General features: G+C 42.5%; 1 protein-coding gene across 3 annotated transcripts in view; it reads left to right on the top strand.

Annotated features, from left to right (window-relative positions):
• Positions 1–1,342: 1,342 nt before the first annotated feature.
• The window catches only part of Rasgrf2 (Ras protein specific guanine nucleotide releasing factor 2), a 222,777-nt gene continuing 209,227 nt past the window's right edge, over positions 1,343–14,892 (top strand). The window contains exon 1 of one of the 3 annotated variants that reach the window (XM_076927135.1): positions 1,343–1,967. In XM_076927135.1, the coding sequence (XP_076783250.1) occupies positions 1,680–1,967 (288 nt within the window). In that variant the 5' untranslated portion in view covers positions 1,343–1,679. The remainder of the gene's footprint in view (positions 1,968–14,892) is intronic. The other 2 variants (XM_076927134.1, XM_076927136.1) reach the window with 2 other exon arrangements.

Below are 14,892 nucleotides of genomic sequence, written 5' to 3'. Positions count from 1 at the left end.
CCACTAGTTCTCTCTCGAAGCTTCTGGAACATCAATTCTTTTCCACTTGTGTTTTGTTTGAGCAGAGTGTCTTGGTTTTCCCAGCAGTAGCTGTAAGATTTGTTAATCAAATGAATCCCAGTCTTAACAAGGGACTCTGCTCAGCCTGTGTGTGACAGTTTGGCCTCTGGGGACAGTTCAGCCCCTGACAACAGTTTCCCTGATAAGGTTATCCCCTCCCTCCTTATTTAAAATGTCATACTGAACATTTAGCATTTTTTTTTTTTAAAAAATATTAATCACATAACAGGTGTCCAAAAGGAGTTAACATTTGCTGGTTTTCTGGGAACATTCTCCACTTCTCCTGTCAACAGTCACAGCTAGTTTTGATCCGTACAGTGTAGGTACAAGCTGAAAAGCCAACATTGTGGTTTATGCAAAGCCACCTTGTGACTCCACTGCTGCTACTGAACCTTTTTGTGAGTGTGAGTTCGGGCACATGAGCTGTCAAAATGTGTGTCTCCCAGTGCCCATACACCTGTCTGTTCTGTCTGTAAGTGCTCGCATTTGATGAGTGTGTTTACAAGTGCATGTATTTGCACATTTGAATGTAAATGTGTGTGTTTGTGATTGTGTGTGTGATAGAAAGGGCTGGTGTGTTGAGTGTATGTGTGTTTCTGTCTAGGTGTACATTTGTGTGAATGTGTATATGATTATAAATGTGTATGCACTGGGTACAGTAAATATGAGAGTGTTTGAGATAGCACTAAGGCATGTACATATGTGTAGTTGTCTGTTTAAGTACTAATTTGTGGGTTTGCATTTTTTTGAGAAGTGCATATCATGGGTGTACTTTTGTAACTGTGAATGCGTATCTGTGTGCATAGGAATGTGTTATTCATGATCGTACGTTGTACTCTTATGTGTATGACTGCAAGCATTGGGCGAAAGGGTATTTGCTAATTTATGTTGTGAGTGCACGCATGCTTGTATGCCTGTGCTTATTGTATTTATGTGCATGTGTGCTTTTGTGTACGAATATGAGCGTTGTGTGTTTGTGTGCCTGCATTGGTCTTCATGTGTGTGTTCAGTGTGCGTTTGCCTGTGTATGTGTGAGGGCACATCTGTGCCTGTTTGTGCAGTGATCGGCTGGGTGCTACCACGCTCCTGCCCCTCCTGGGCGATCTGCCTCATTCAGACTTGGCCTGGGCAGAGGCGGAGGCCAGAGTCCTGGCAGGCGAGTGAAGGGTGTGTGCTGGGGCGAGCAGGCAGCGCCTCCGCGGCCGCCACCGCGCCGGCTTTACCCTTTAAATCGGTCTCCAAGCCGATTACTGCTGATCTCCCACGTGACGTTTTACCTTCTGTCTCCCAAAGCGCGTAGCCCGAGGACAGTTCTCTGGCTGCCGCGGGTCTCACAGCATAGCGCAGCCTGCCGCAGAGGCTGGGTTCCCGCAACACTTCAGGCGGAGTGACACAGGTGCGGGCGCCCTCAGAGGGCCACTCGGCACCCGGCTTCCGGGGTTCGGGAGGCGTCGGGGGGCCGGAGAGGGCGCGGTCGGGGAGGAGACCGTTCCCCAGTCCCAGATAGTCTGGGCGGCGAGCGGGGTGCCCTGTGACAGGCGTCCTCCGGGAGGGACTCTGCGATGACCCCGCCGCAGAGCTGAGGCTGTCACCCGAACTCCCTCCGCGGCGCCCTCGTCATGCAGAAGAGCGTGCGCTACAACGAGGGGCACGCCCTGTACCTAGCCTTCCTGGCGCGCAAGGAGGGCACCAAGCGCGGCTTCCTGAGCAAGAAGGCTGCCGAGGCGAGCCGTTGGCACGAGAAGTGGTTCGCTCTCTACCAGAATGTGCTCTTTTACTTCGAAGGCGAGCAGAGCGGCCGCCCAGCGGGCATGTACCTTCTAGAGGGCTGCAGCTGTGAGCGAACGCCCGCACCACCCAGGACCAACGCAGGACCCGCTGGCGCCCGGGACGCGCTGGACAAGCAGGTACCTCGCATCCTCCTTTCCCTGGCTCCCAGCCCCAGGAGCCTCGCTGTCTTGCTTGTCCAATTCTGGTGCTGGGTGGACAGCGGACAGCGCAGGGACAGTGCTCGGAGACCCTGCAGCAACGCATGGCCCCGTGAGTGAGCAGAGAGATTCTGACAACGCCATCCTTTGGCCTCACCACCTAGGGATCATTTGGGCTAGAGACCAGGCTGGTTTAGCTTAGGTTTTTTTTTTTTTTGTTTGTTTGTTTGTTTTGTTTTTTGTTTTTTCCGTTACCATCCTTTTAGAGGTCAGGTCAGATTTCTCGCAGTTTCTTCCCTAACCACTCCGTGCTGCTCTAGACCTTAGTGTGGTGACGACGTGTGTTGACACCTGTTAGATTTAGACAGGTTTGGCGAGACCAAACCACCCTATTTGGGAAAGTTTGGTTTCTCTTTTCACTGGCTTGGGACCGGCAGAGTTCTTTACCTGCCAATGATGGCTCACGGGTAGTGCGGCTACCAAGACAGACGCTTTTGTTGGTCCTTTTGACAATCATGCGTTGTATGATTGCGAATGTTTGACCACCGAGGTCAGCATAAAGACACTGTCTCCCGAGGATTAGTATTTGTCCCTGAGTTTATGTTTAAAAAACATGGGCGTTTAAAAAGGACGCTTCGTACTTTAAAGTAAATGAGACCTTTTAGTCGTAGGTCATAGTTTGAATGGGTTTGTTGTGTGCTCAAGGCGTGGAGAAGGCAATGGCTTAACCTCTGAATCCCATTCCTGCAAAACAGGAACCATATTGATTTCAAATGCCGTTTGCTTATTAAAGTTAAAGAGGAATGATTTCATTCAGCCAAATGTTTTCTCTTTGCCTCTATATTCCAGACACTGGAGGAGTGAGGTGTGTGGGGGTGGGGTGGGGGAACTGGTTGCCTTTGCTGTTCCAGAAAAAAAAAAAAAATGTTTCTAGGCTGAATTTTCCGTGCAAATCTGACCAGACTGCATGTACTGTAGACCTCTGAGGCTGCTGCAGATACAGTGGTGGTTAGCATGGCCACATAATTTTTCTGCCTCTTAAAACAAAGCTTAGAACTCAGAGGAACTGAAACCACACCAGGCACAAGATTCCTTTTGGTTTTTCCTCTGTAAATCACTAACTTTGGTAAATGATAAGGGTTTAAACACATCAGAAGAGTTAGGCATTCAAAATTTAAAAGATGCCCTTTGGCTTTTGAAGATGCTCTCAGTCATTTGGAAAACTAGTTTCTAAGCTGGCAGATACAGGCATTAGAAATGCAGAAAATTCAAGCCGTGCAGACTAGATTCTAAAAAAAGTTTTAAGGAAACATATTTTTGAAAGTGTGTGTATGTATGTATGTATGTATGTATGTATGTATGTATGTATGTGTTCTTGAATAGTAAGTGTTAGAAGACCTGTGAGACCCATCTCCATGGGGTTTTACGTCCCATTATGTGTAAAATAAAACAGGGTCCTTTAAAATAGTTTGAATACATACCCGTGACTCAATTCTAAATTCTTTGTTTCCTTTGCATGTATCCTGGGGTTCACAAATAATCACGTTTTGGTTACTCTGGAACTGAGTTTCAAGAGCAGTTAGAGCTTTTGTGGCTGCTGAACTTGTCAATGTTATTTGCAAAGCATTGTTGATCATCTGGGAAAAGGGCAGGACTCGCATCTCCAGGACAGTTTTCTTTAAGACAGACTCTAATAGAGACTTGAATTCTTTGAATAGTCAGGATTCTAGGGATTCTAGGTGCCTGTCATCTCATGCATATTTGGGAGGTTGGGAATTGGGACCTTTGGGGTTTGTAAATAAAACTGAGATGTAAACATTCCAGAAAGGATTTGAAGTTGGGCTTGGAGAATTTTTAAATTTTCCTGTATGTTAGAAATGCTTTGTTGACATGGGTTAGCCTAGCTGAATAACGCTTTTCTTGAACACTGCTACCTAGAGGCGACTGAAGGATTAAGAGACACTATGGAGGTAGGAAAGGAGAAGCTCTCCATCCTAAGTCTATGTTGCATGCTCTTGGCCTCCCTTCAGTTAACTGTGTCACTTTCCAGTGCTGTGATCATCTGCTTTTAAGGCTATAAAAAAACCCAAAAAAACAAAAAAACAAAAAAACAAAAAAACAAAAAAACAAAAAAACAAAAAAACAAAAACAAAAACAAAAACAAACCCAAACCTGCAACATTGTTGCTACGTAGAGGATGTGAAGTGCAAATAAACACTGCATCTGAAAAGCTAAGGACAGAGATGATTGAGATGGGCACTCCAAGAAATCAGGTCAGCAGCCACACAAACCTATAAGGAATATCATCCACTGAGCCCGAGGTGTTACCAGTCTGCAGAGGTAAAATCCCGCATCTTTGGATGTTACAACGACTCAATTCTGCATCTTTGGATGTTACAACGACTCAATTCTTTCTATGAACCACTTCTAACTGTTCTCGAGTTCTGTTTCTTTCTCAAATCACTTTAAATTTCTAGTTATATATATTTTATAGCTAGACTATAAGAAGAAATACCAACTGGTGTGATTTACCTAAATAATATATCAAATTAAGTGTATGGGCAAAAGTTAAAGAAAAATTCAGAAAATGGACCAGAACAGAGACCCTGAAGTTTTTTTTTTTTATTTTCATCAATAGGCTCACTTATCAAATATGCCCAACTTGTTGGACCGTTTGTGCTGCTCCATTGATCTCATGGTGTTCCAGGATTTGGGGGGGAAATTATTAGTCTGTCTTATCAGCATTTCCACAGTGGCTATTTCTTTAGAACAATAATGATGATATAATCAAGTGAATTTAAAAAGAATGCTTAAAGTGATTCATTGCCTCCAAAAGAATGTTCCTGTTTTCAAATATGTATCTGGGTATATTTCTTTCCAAGTTAACCCCACTCAGGGTAAGGGAAACCTTTCCTCTTTAGCACTCAGGTTCGGCGTGTTCTGCTCTGACTCGAGATGTAATTCTCTACCGTCTCATCAGACTCATCTGGCTCTCGCCAGCTCTGAGACAGACACTTCCTCTTCACTGTTCTTAATGACTTTCATTTTTTACCTGTTGTAGCTCAGGCTTCTACAGAAGTAAAGGCCAAGTCCAGATATGGTGACTAAGCATGCTGAAGAGGGCTTTGTTACTTAAATCCACTGAGCTCAGATTAAAAACAACCCTGGATGAGATAGGCATTGGGGATGTAATGTATGAATCCCTGTTTTGTTTATTCTTGTTTAATGACTGGTCAAACGGTTGTCACTGAGTCTTGAGATGCGTACCTTCAGACCATCACGTGCTCAAACGAAAGAGAGGTTTACCTCCGAACAACCAATTTCACGTGACATTCCTCCACTTCACTGGAGAGATCTTTTTAAGTGTTTGCACTTAGTACACAGCCCAGTTGGTCTGGTCCACTTGTGTAGCCTTATGTGTCTTGCCTGAAGCAAGAAAGATGTTTAGCAACAGGACTGTCTTTCTTTTTCATCTGCTGTTGCATTCAGCCTACTTTCGCTTGCTTGGTGGGGGGCTGGCGGGGGGTGGGTATCCTTGGCTCTAGAGGCATGAAAAATTTATACATGCTTCTTATATTTGTGCTGAGTTAATGTGAAAGGGACTACAGGTTCTGTGAGTTCTCTGTCACCTCGTTACTAGACAGACGGACATTTGAAGCTTCTTAACTTGACCCCCAAGGCAGGGAGTTTTCAACATTTTAGGTAGAACTGCATGCACGTTCACATTCAGAAATCTTTGTAGAAGGCAGAGGCCCTGAGGGGGGAATTTCCATTTTGGTTCATGATCTTGAACGGAGGTATAATAACCAATTCCACACTTTCCTTCTCATCTATGCTTACTGAATACAAATAAAGATATTTTCTGAATCTTATAAAAATGTTCATAACTATTTCTTACTTGAACTTAGTAAATATTTTTCCATTAAAATTAAGTAAAAGAAAAAAAATTAAATAGCAAAAATTAGTTATTGAATCCTGGCTACTTTAGTATTTAGATTATTGTAATTCGTGTTGAGAATACAACACAGGAAAAGTCATGTTTGGGGTGTTAGCCGTATGTAAAAATGTTTTGTCCTGTGAGCTGCCTTGGTCTGTGGGTTTTAGTCAGTGACAAGTGATACCTAAAAAGATGGAAGACATTTGCAGTGTGATATTGCTTTCTCTGTACATTTGGCTCCAAGACATGAAGTTAAAAACAGTTATATTGTCTGTCTATTGCAAACTCTATTTTTAAGTTGATGTAGAAAATATAATTTAAATAGTATAGAATAGAAAAAAAAAGTTAGTTGTTAACAGTCATTTTGGGATGAGATAAATCAGATTGCCAAGGTGTATTTAATTCAAGTCTTGAATCCTAATTTTTGTAATTTTAAAATGGCTTTGTGCTTTTCTGTCTATTGCTCCTTTAAAGGGATTTATACATGTTTATTAAGTCTGTTTCCTTTGACTGTTGAATATTAACTCTTTGTAATACATTTATATATTGGGAGTTTACATATTTTCCTTTGTACCAGTGACACTACAAGATGTGATTATAAAGCCAGCTTATAATTTCAGCATTTGGGAGACTAAGGCAGGAGGATTGCTGTGAGCTCAAATTCAGCCTTAATTATAGAGTGAGCCTCTGTCTCAATAAGTTAAAAATATGTGAGCAATAGGTTTCCTCTGCCTGAGTATGGGAAGCTTTATTTCCTAGGACTGCAGCTGTGTGGTGAGTGGAAATCACAAAAGAAATTCTGCTCTGAAACTGGTTCACCTAAGCTGAAGCCTATAGACAGCAATGCACTGCAAAATGACCTTTCCACCAGCAGTGGACTGACTCTGTGGCACAGTGATGTCCTTAGCCTTGGTGTGTTGTGGGCCACCCTATCTCAGTTCCAGTGAGCACACTTGGCAGTGTTCACACAGTGACAGAAAGCATTCATTTCTCAGACTGTAGCCCTGTCTTGATGTGATATACGATGCTGTAGTAAAATCACGGCCAGTATTTAAATGAAAGCCGAGATGGTGTTAAGTACGAACCTGGCACTGTGGGAAATGCTTGCCTGTTAGAACACTTGACTCTTGATTAAACATGGTGTTCTTTCAGATTTGTTGTTATATTTTTCACTGGTGTAACTTCTAAATTTTAGCTCAATCCTCAAGGAATTAAAATGAGATTGCCTGCCTGTTTAGGAACAAGGCCGTATATTCTTTCTCTGTTTCTGCAGAGAATATCAATGTCACAGGTGGGTCAAAGATTCAGGTAACATGGTCATATGATTTTCCTTTTTACCAGAAAACACATGAGCCAATGAGAAATAAAGACTCAAACCATTTCCCTTATACCACCTCACATTGGCTACAAAATGCTTCAAATATACTTTTAGGGAAAAGGCAGAAAAGAAATGATCACATTTGAGTTGATCTGTATCTGTGCAACTTGTTTCTTCTTGAGCCCTGATGGAAGACCTGGTGCCACAGTTGGAGAGGTCTACGGAGAACAGTTGTACAACATCCAAGCAGGTGGATGAGAAGTCAGGTCTACGGAGAACAGTTTTACAACATCCAAGCAGGTGGACGAGAAGTCAGGTCTATGGAGAACAGTTTTACAACATCCAAGCAGGTGGACAAGAAGTGGACTTCTGGAAGACTTGAGGAGATACAGACGAAATGATGCAAGTCAAGCTATCTTTAAAAATGAATGTGTGTAGCTTGAGGCCATTCTTTTACTTCCAAGTGTGGGCCAGGCTTACACAAAGGCATTTTGAAGACTATGAGGATCAGAATGGAGGGCGGGACTCTGGGTATTGGCATTTTGCATGGCTACTGGGTTCCTCTATTTTATTTAGGGTGATTAATTTAGATAACATATGATTCATTTCCGGAACTGTATCTGAGACCATGCCATTTATGTGACTAATGTAAACAAGAGGACTAGCCTCCCCAACCCTATCAGAGCAGCTATGTAAAGGCTGCAGAGCCAGTCGTGTGCGAGCTAGAAGGTGGTAGCTTGATCTAAGGGTCAGTTTATGGTGTTATAACTCAGTTCATAAGTCAGATGAGACTACGTTAGCAATGAACAGGAGTTGAAGGGCACTTTCATAGATTTTAAAAGACGTGTAAGAATGTCAGTAAGAGTGTTACCCGGAGAGGTGGAGGAATTGGGTGTGGCTCGCTTTAAGGGTAAAACGTATAGATTTAGGTCTTGCCTCTGTTACTTATAACACCTGTGATCTTGAGACATTGCTCTAAGCTTAGTGATGCCAAGATGGGCTGAGAAAGTGCCTAGAAAAGGGGGTTCATGCTTACCCCGTCATAGACTTCATGGGTAGTTAAGTCCACCCAAGCTCTTAACACAGAGCCAAGCACGGCAAGTAGGCATGTTGGTCAGCTGCAGTCTCGATCCTGGCCTTCTACCTTTTAATTTCTGTTTTGTATTTATTACTAGAATCATTTGGGAGAGGTTCTTTTATTTAAAAAAAAATTAAAATACACACGGAATACAAGAGTTCATGAACTGCCATCATTTAGCTTAAGCAATCTCCAATGTTCATTACTTTTTTTTGGTGTATGTTTCCCTATCTCTTCCTCCTCCTCCTCCTCCTCCTCCTCCTCCTCCTCCTCCTCCTCCTCCTCCTCCTCCTCCTCCTCTCTCTCTGTATGTTAGAAGGTGGGCAGGGGAATCTTATTTTAAAGCCAGCCTCAGACTTCGTATTATTTTACTTGTGCATAGAAAAGTGTTGCCTCTTTGGTTTAGCTGTTGGTTGACACTGGAAACCACAGTAGACATAGTTCTGGAAAGACCTGTCTTGGAAATAGCTTGTAGTTCATTCTACAATGTGATAGGTATATTATTATGATGGGGGATATAAAAATGATGGGACATCGCTTTCAGATGAACTGCAACCTGCCATCCCTGGAGGAATAGAAGGTTTTTACTCAGTCATTTACCCACGCATGATCATGGCATACAGGGATGAGCATGATTGGACCCTATACAAAGGAACATTTAAATTACCAACTGCTCTTTTATCAGAGGACCTTCCTCTGTCGAGGCGCATTCATCAGTCCTTGTACTTTTATGGCCATCTTACTTAGAATCAAGCATGAGTATTTTATTCTCTCTTGTTACCAATGTGTCCCCACACTCAATTCTTTGTGGTTTTGCAAAACCAAGGTCAGCCAGTGTTTTCTCCATTTTCAAAACCATCACCCCAACAGTTGACACTATTTTAAGGCAGCTGTTAAGACCCCATTAATCAAGTGTGTAGTTTGCTTTGTGGGTACTGCCGTTCTGTCCTAGGGTTAATAGGGTCTCACATGGATGGCTGCTTTATGCCGTTTTGATTGCAAGGGAGAAATGTGAACTCACGTAGTCTTAAATCATGGTCACATATGAGTGCCAGCAACTGTGCAAATACCATAAGGCCACACAAGACAGTATCTCTCTGCCTGTGTTAGGACCTAACTATTCTTTGCATAGTGTTTTAGCTGGCTGCTTTACAATGTTGTGTTGCCATGAACTACTTGTGTTCCTGTGGCCCATGAGTCTCTAACTTCTACCATGTTCATAGTTTTACCAACTCGTTATTTTCATTTTATAATATAAGCTCTCGTATTATAGCTCAGGCTGGCCTGAAACTTACTATGTTCTTGGATTCCAAGAAACCCCTCTGCCTTAGGCTTCCAAGTGCTGGGATAACAGGTGTACTGGACCATGCCCAGATGTCCAGCCTTTTTCACAACGCGTGAATTTCTCATCAAAGCATCTCTCATTTGCTTTAGTATTCAAGCTTTGATTCTTTTTTTTTTTTTTTTTTTTTTTTGAGAGAGAGAGAATCTGATTGCTTCACTTCATATTTTGCTTTTGAGAAAAAAGTCACAAGTTTCTCACCAATCCATGAGTTAATTGCAAAACAGCAAGTCTATGATCCAGGGAGTGTCATAGAAAGTTTAGTGGGTGTGATGTACATCGTTATTGAAGTGTATGGTGCATTAATCAAGTTAATTAATACTCTCTCCCAAATGCTGATACTATGTATCATGAGAGGCCGCAGTCTTCCTTCAGTAGCGGCTTTACAGACTCATTGTGTCAGTAAGATCATTATATAATAATGTGATCTGCTTTCTCTTCTCCTACTGCCTGAATTGCACAGGTTCCTGTTCATAATTATTCATACTTTCTAAAACTTTAAAAATTATTTACATGTTCTTTAAATAATAAACTTAAAACAAACCTAGATTTCAAAATGTAACTGACACAGAAAATAACCCCGAGTGAGTCACTGTTTGAATTTTCATAAAATTAGGGGAATTTTTGTGATTCAGCTCAGATCCAGTGACTGACAAGATCAGCCCTCCAGAAACCAACCTCGAGCCGGCTCATCCTCATTGCCCTCCCATGGAAACCAGCATCCTTCCTGCTCACACTGTTGACGGCTGTTGCTTGCTCGCGCTGCAGTGCTCCATGTTGGCTTCTTTCTCGACACATCTTATTTGAGATGTTTCTGGATGCATCAATCCTTTCTCTTTTTCACTCCACTGGGTGTGTGTGTGGTAGCTTTTTAATCCACCCTACGGTTGATGGGCACTGGGGATGCTCCCAGGTTGGAGCTACCGTAAGCAGTGCTATGAGATTCATATGCAGGTTTCTGAAGCACATACACACCCGAGCACATTTCTGTTGGGTAGATATACACAGGAATGGAAGTTCTGGCTTCTAAAGCATATGAATGTTTAGCTTCAATATTACTGCTCCATCTAGCTGTTTCTATCACTATATATCTGGTTTATATACATTCTTGTGGCCTTTGGTATCAGGCCCCTGGTATCAGCGTGTCTAGTGGTAAACACACTATTGTTTCATTTTTGGGTAAATTTACCCAATAAATAATAAGGTTAAAGCTGGCACCGTGGCTCATGTCTGTAATCTCAACACACTGAGGCCGGATTGTCACATGTTTGAGTCCAGCTTGAGCTACATAGAGAGGAACTGTCTAAAAACAAAGTACAACAAAGCTGAGAACCCCCTGGATACTTACTGTCTGCCCAGTTTTTATTGAATTGATTTGTAGACGTCTAAGTATCATGTTAAGCTATATAATCTGCCATTTTTTAAACATGAGAAGGTTGACTACCAGAAATACATGCTATTTATCTTAATATCTATGAAGAGATGAATTCATTGTCAGCTATGTGTATTGCAAACACTTTCTTTTATTATATCTTGACTTTCTATTCCCTCAATGGTATCGCTAGGTGAATGGAAGTTAGAAATATCAATGCAGTCCAAGTTCCAAGTATTGTTTTTTTAGTGGCATTTTGTCTGTCCCTGATCTAAATATAATGATAAGCCAGTATCTTGATTGACATCGATTAGAAGCTTCAGGAGCTGTGGCCTTCCACTGATGTTGTGTTTTGTCAAACTGTGGCCAAAGACGTCAGGCAACTCTCTGAAGTTACGACACTCAGTTAAGTGGAAGTGTGCATTGGAAGTTACACAATAGGGTGTTTTGCGTTTGTAGGAAGAGCCTAAGGGTGAATCTGAAAAATGAGACAATTCTAACGCGTTCCCTCCTGAGGTGTAAGATGTTGCACTCCTGGGAGCTGAGTCCAGCTCTTTCTCCACTTACATGAAACTGGGAAGTTCATCTACCAGCTCCAACTTTACCCTTTTCTAAGCCATCCCCTTCTAATGCCTACCTTTCAAGGGGAAGGGGCCCACATGGGGTGCACAAGAGAACTTTATAAAATAGGGCCAGAATTCAGTTTCATGCTCAGAGGACCCTTTCCCTATGCTGCCAACCAGGCTGGTGCTGCTGGAGAGAGGAGAAGCAGGAGCCTGACAGTGTGGGAGGAGGCTAGGCCATGCTTTCTGTCATCTTCACCTGTCTTGTTTTGATTGCAAACCTAGAAAGTGGCCAAGGAAGACAATGCCTTCCTGCACCAACTCCGGTGATCAAGGTACTTTCCCAAAATGAATGGATGAAGAGATGAGGGTAAATGCTAACCAGATTGTTGCCAGGCAGTGCACAGCTTAGTTCAAGGGCTACCCTGTACAATTGAAAACAGCTGACCGAATGGCCCAGTGACCCAATGACCCAATGACCCATGACCCGATGACCTCGTGATGGTGCTGAGAACACCGTGTGTCCCAAGAGGCATTTAAAGACTTGATGTCACCCACCTGTCACAAGCAGGGGAGGGTCAATACTTCCCATGATGTGACCCCTCCCATTGTGAAACAAATTAAGTGAGTGTCTGTAGGAAGTCACTAGCTTTGGAGTCAGAAATGGGGAGACTTGATTTGCAGTTTGGGCCAATTGGCCTCTTTGAAGAACCAGTCCTTACTGGGCTATCTATGCCCATCATCTGGGCAGTTCAGTTAGCAGCATGATTTCCTTCCAGGTTTATATCCCCAAGAAGGAATCTGTATGGCATGCCAGTTTGGTTTGCACACGGACAACTGGACAGTGGTGCCACTGGCATACTCTGAAACACTCGAGTTTCACCCCTAGCCTGGAGTAACAATGGCCACGTTGGTCATGGACAAGCTACACAGCAGTCCAGTAGGCGCCACTGGTCTCAGGCTACCTAGACTAGGTCCAGGCATTTGGGAAGCCAAGCTCTGTGTCCTGCACCTTGCTGTGCAAGTTAGTGGTTTTGCTCTGAATAGTAGAGTGAGAAATTAAAGTCTCTACAGGACACTTATTCCTGTTCTTGTTTTGTCTTTTGAGGCTGGGCCTTGCTACATTGCACAGGCTGGCTTTGGCCTTGTGATTGCCTGGCCTCAGCCTCCCAGTAGCTGGGATTATTACCACGCTCAGCTTGTGGCTTAAGATGTAAAGTTGCATGGGCCCAGACAGGTACATCCTTGAATAAACACTTTCCACCTGACAGGCAAGGCTTGGTGCCTCCCACCCTCTTACTTGAGCCTTTGTGTGGTCCTCCTAAAATATCAATTGCAGCTCAGAGAAGCACAGGGTCTCCATGGGTCCATCTTAACAAGGTTCAGTGGTAAACGACTAGCCGCCTATATGCCTGGTGATTTTGATTGGCATAGTGCTGGATATCGTGTATGAAAACCAGAAGCAACTCAAGGCCCCCAGTAATGCTATTTCCCTTGAGAGGGAAAATACTTTCGCTTTCTTGCAGGCATTAATGTCAGGGCATTTCATTAATTCCTTCTGGGACTGAGCTGGTTGGTCAGGCTTCAGGCTTTGCAAGAGCTTTCCTGCCAATTTGTTCCGGTTTCTGAAGTCTAGCTTCCTACCCAGAAGCCTAGGACGTTTACACAACTCTTCCTCCTTAGTCTCTTTTGTCCCCTTTTGTCCCCTCCCCAGAGATTGCCACAGTGTTGGTCCCCAGTCTGTGTTATAGCTGATGCTTTCTGCTTGGCTTCTCAACCTCTTGGCTCTTTGTATTTGTATATTGGAAAATGCCAGGAGGAGAGAAACTTCCCAAACCCCAGACTCACTGTGTCCCTGCTCTGGGGCATCTGTTTCTTATGAGTCTTGGGAGCTCAGAGATAGTTGCAAACACATCTTCATTTGTATTGTTTTTGACTTGCAATTGTTGGTGTGTGGGAGGGGGAGGGTTGTCTGTAATAAACTACTTGGCCCATATTACTTAGCAATCATTTTTTTCTTTTTTTAAAATACTGTTTAAAAATTTTTATATAGTATATTTTTGATCACATCCCCTTCTTCCCCTCCCCCAACCCCTCCTACATCTCCCACCTCTCTACCTACCTAATGTTATGTTCTTTCTCTCTTTCAACCCCATTTCCCATGACAGAAACCTAAGTCAAAACAAACAGAACCCCAATAAAACAACAAACACCAACCAACCAAACAAACAAAATGACATAAAACCCTGTCTGTTTTTGTGTTAGTCACCACTCCTAGGTATGGGGCCTGCCCTGGAATTTGATCGATGTACCTAGTGTCACGCCATTAGAGAAAACTCGTTTCTTCATTCTCAGCAGGTATTGATTACAAAGAGTTAGAGGCGAGTTTGTGTCCACCTCCCCTTCTCAGTGCTGTGGTTTACTGTGGTTTGAGCCTATGTAGGTTCAGTGCATGCTGCCACAGTCTCTGTGTGCTCACAGGGGCATAATTCCTGCTGTGTCTGGAAGGCACTGTTTCCTTGAAGTTATTCAGCACCTCTGGCTCTTACAAGCCATCAGTTTACAGTGGTCCATACAAGTGAAACTCCTTGGAGAAGAGTGGAGAACTTACCTTCTTTCTCTTTTTCTCAAAACAACCTGTTTATTACTCTCAGTTCAATAATTCTAAGTATATATTTACACATATATATACTATATATAATTTATAATTAATAGGTGATAATTATAATAAGAAATCAAAATAAAACATCATTATCAATCTGCAGTTCTAATATTTTCTTTTATATGTATTTACCTTTATAATTTTCATGGGACATAAGGTACATATTTGAAATACTTTGAAAGTCCATGGCATGATCCTTATCTATTCCTCACATAAGGAATTGACGATTTTCTGTTTTAAAGGTTTCTTATATCTGGATGTCTTTCTGTGCTTCCCATATCTTTAATTAACTAGTCATCCTGGATTTCTGATGGGGTTGAAGATTTATAATCTCACAGCCAACCCAGGCTATTTACTTTGAGAGGATGGTTTTCAGATGCTATTCATTCTGAAGACAGGACATAAGCCAGGTTCAGAACTAAGTTTTTTTTTTTTTTTTTTTTATTTTATTGAGAGAGATGGCAAGGTTCTATTTAGTTACCAAAAATGATGGACTGGGTATTAGGTTTATCTTGTTCTTTAACAATCACAACATGGTAATATAATTAGAGTTCAATTAATATGTGAAAAAAAAATTTTTATTGGATGAAAAGGGGGAAATGTGGTGGATAGCCCTAGCCTCTTGTTGTCAT

Source organism: Arvicanthis niloticus, chromosome 29 (genome assembly GCF_011762505.2).
Source record: "Arvicanthis niloticus isolate mArvNil1 chromosome 29, mArvNil1.pat.X, whole genome shotgun sequence".
NCBI classification, from domain to species: Eukaryota; Metazoa; Chordata; class Mammalia; order Rodentia; family Muridae; genus Arvicanthis; species Arvicanthis niloticus.
The sequence above is the reverse complement of the archived record's forward strand: the minus strand, read 5'-3'. Positions and strand labels throughout refer to the sequence as shown.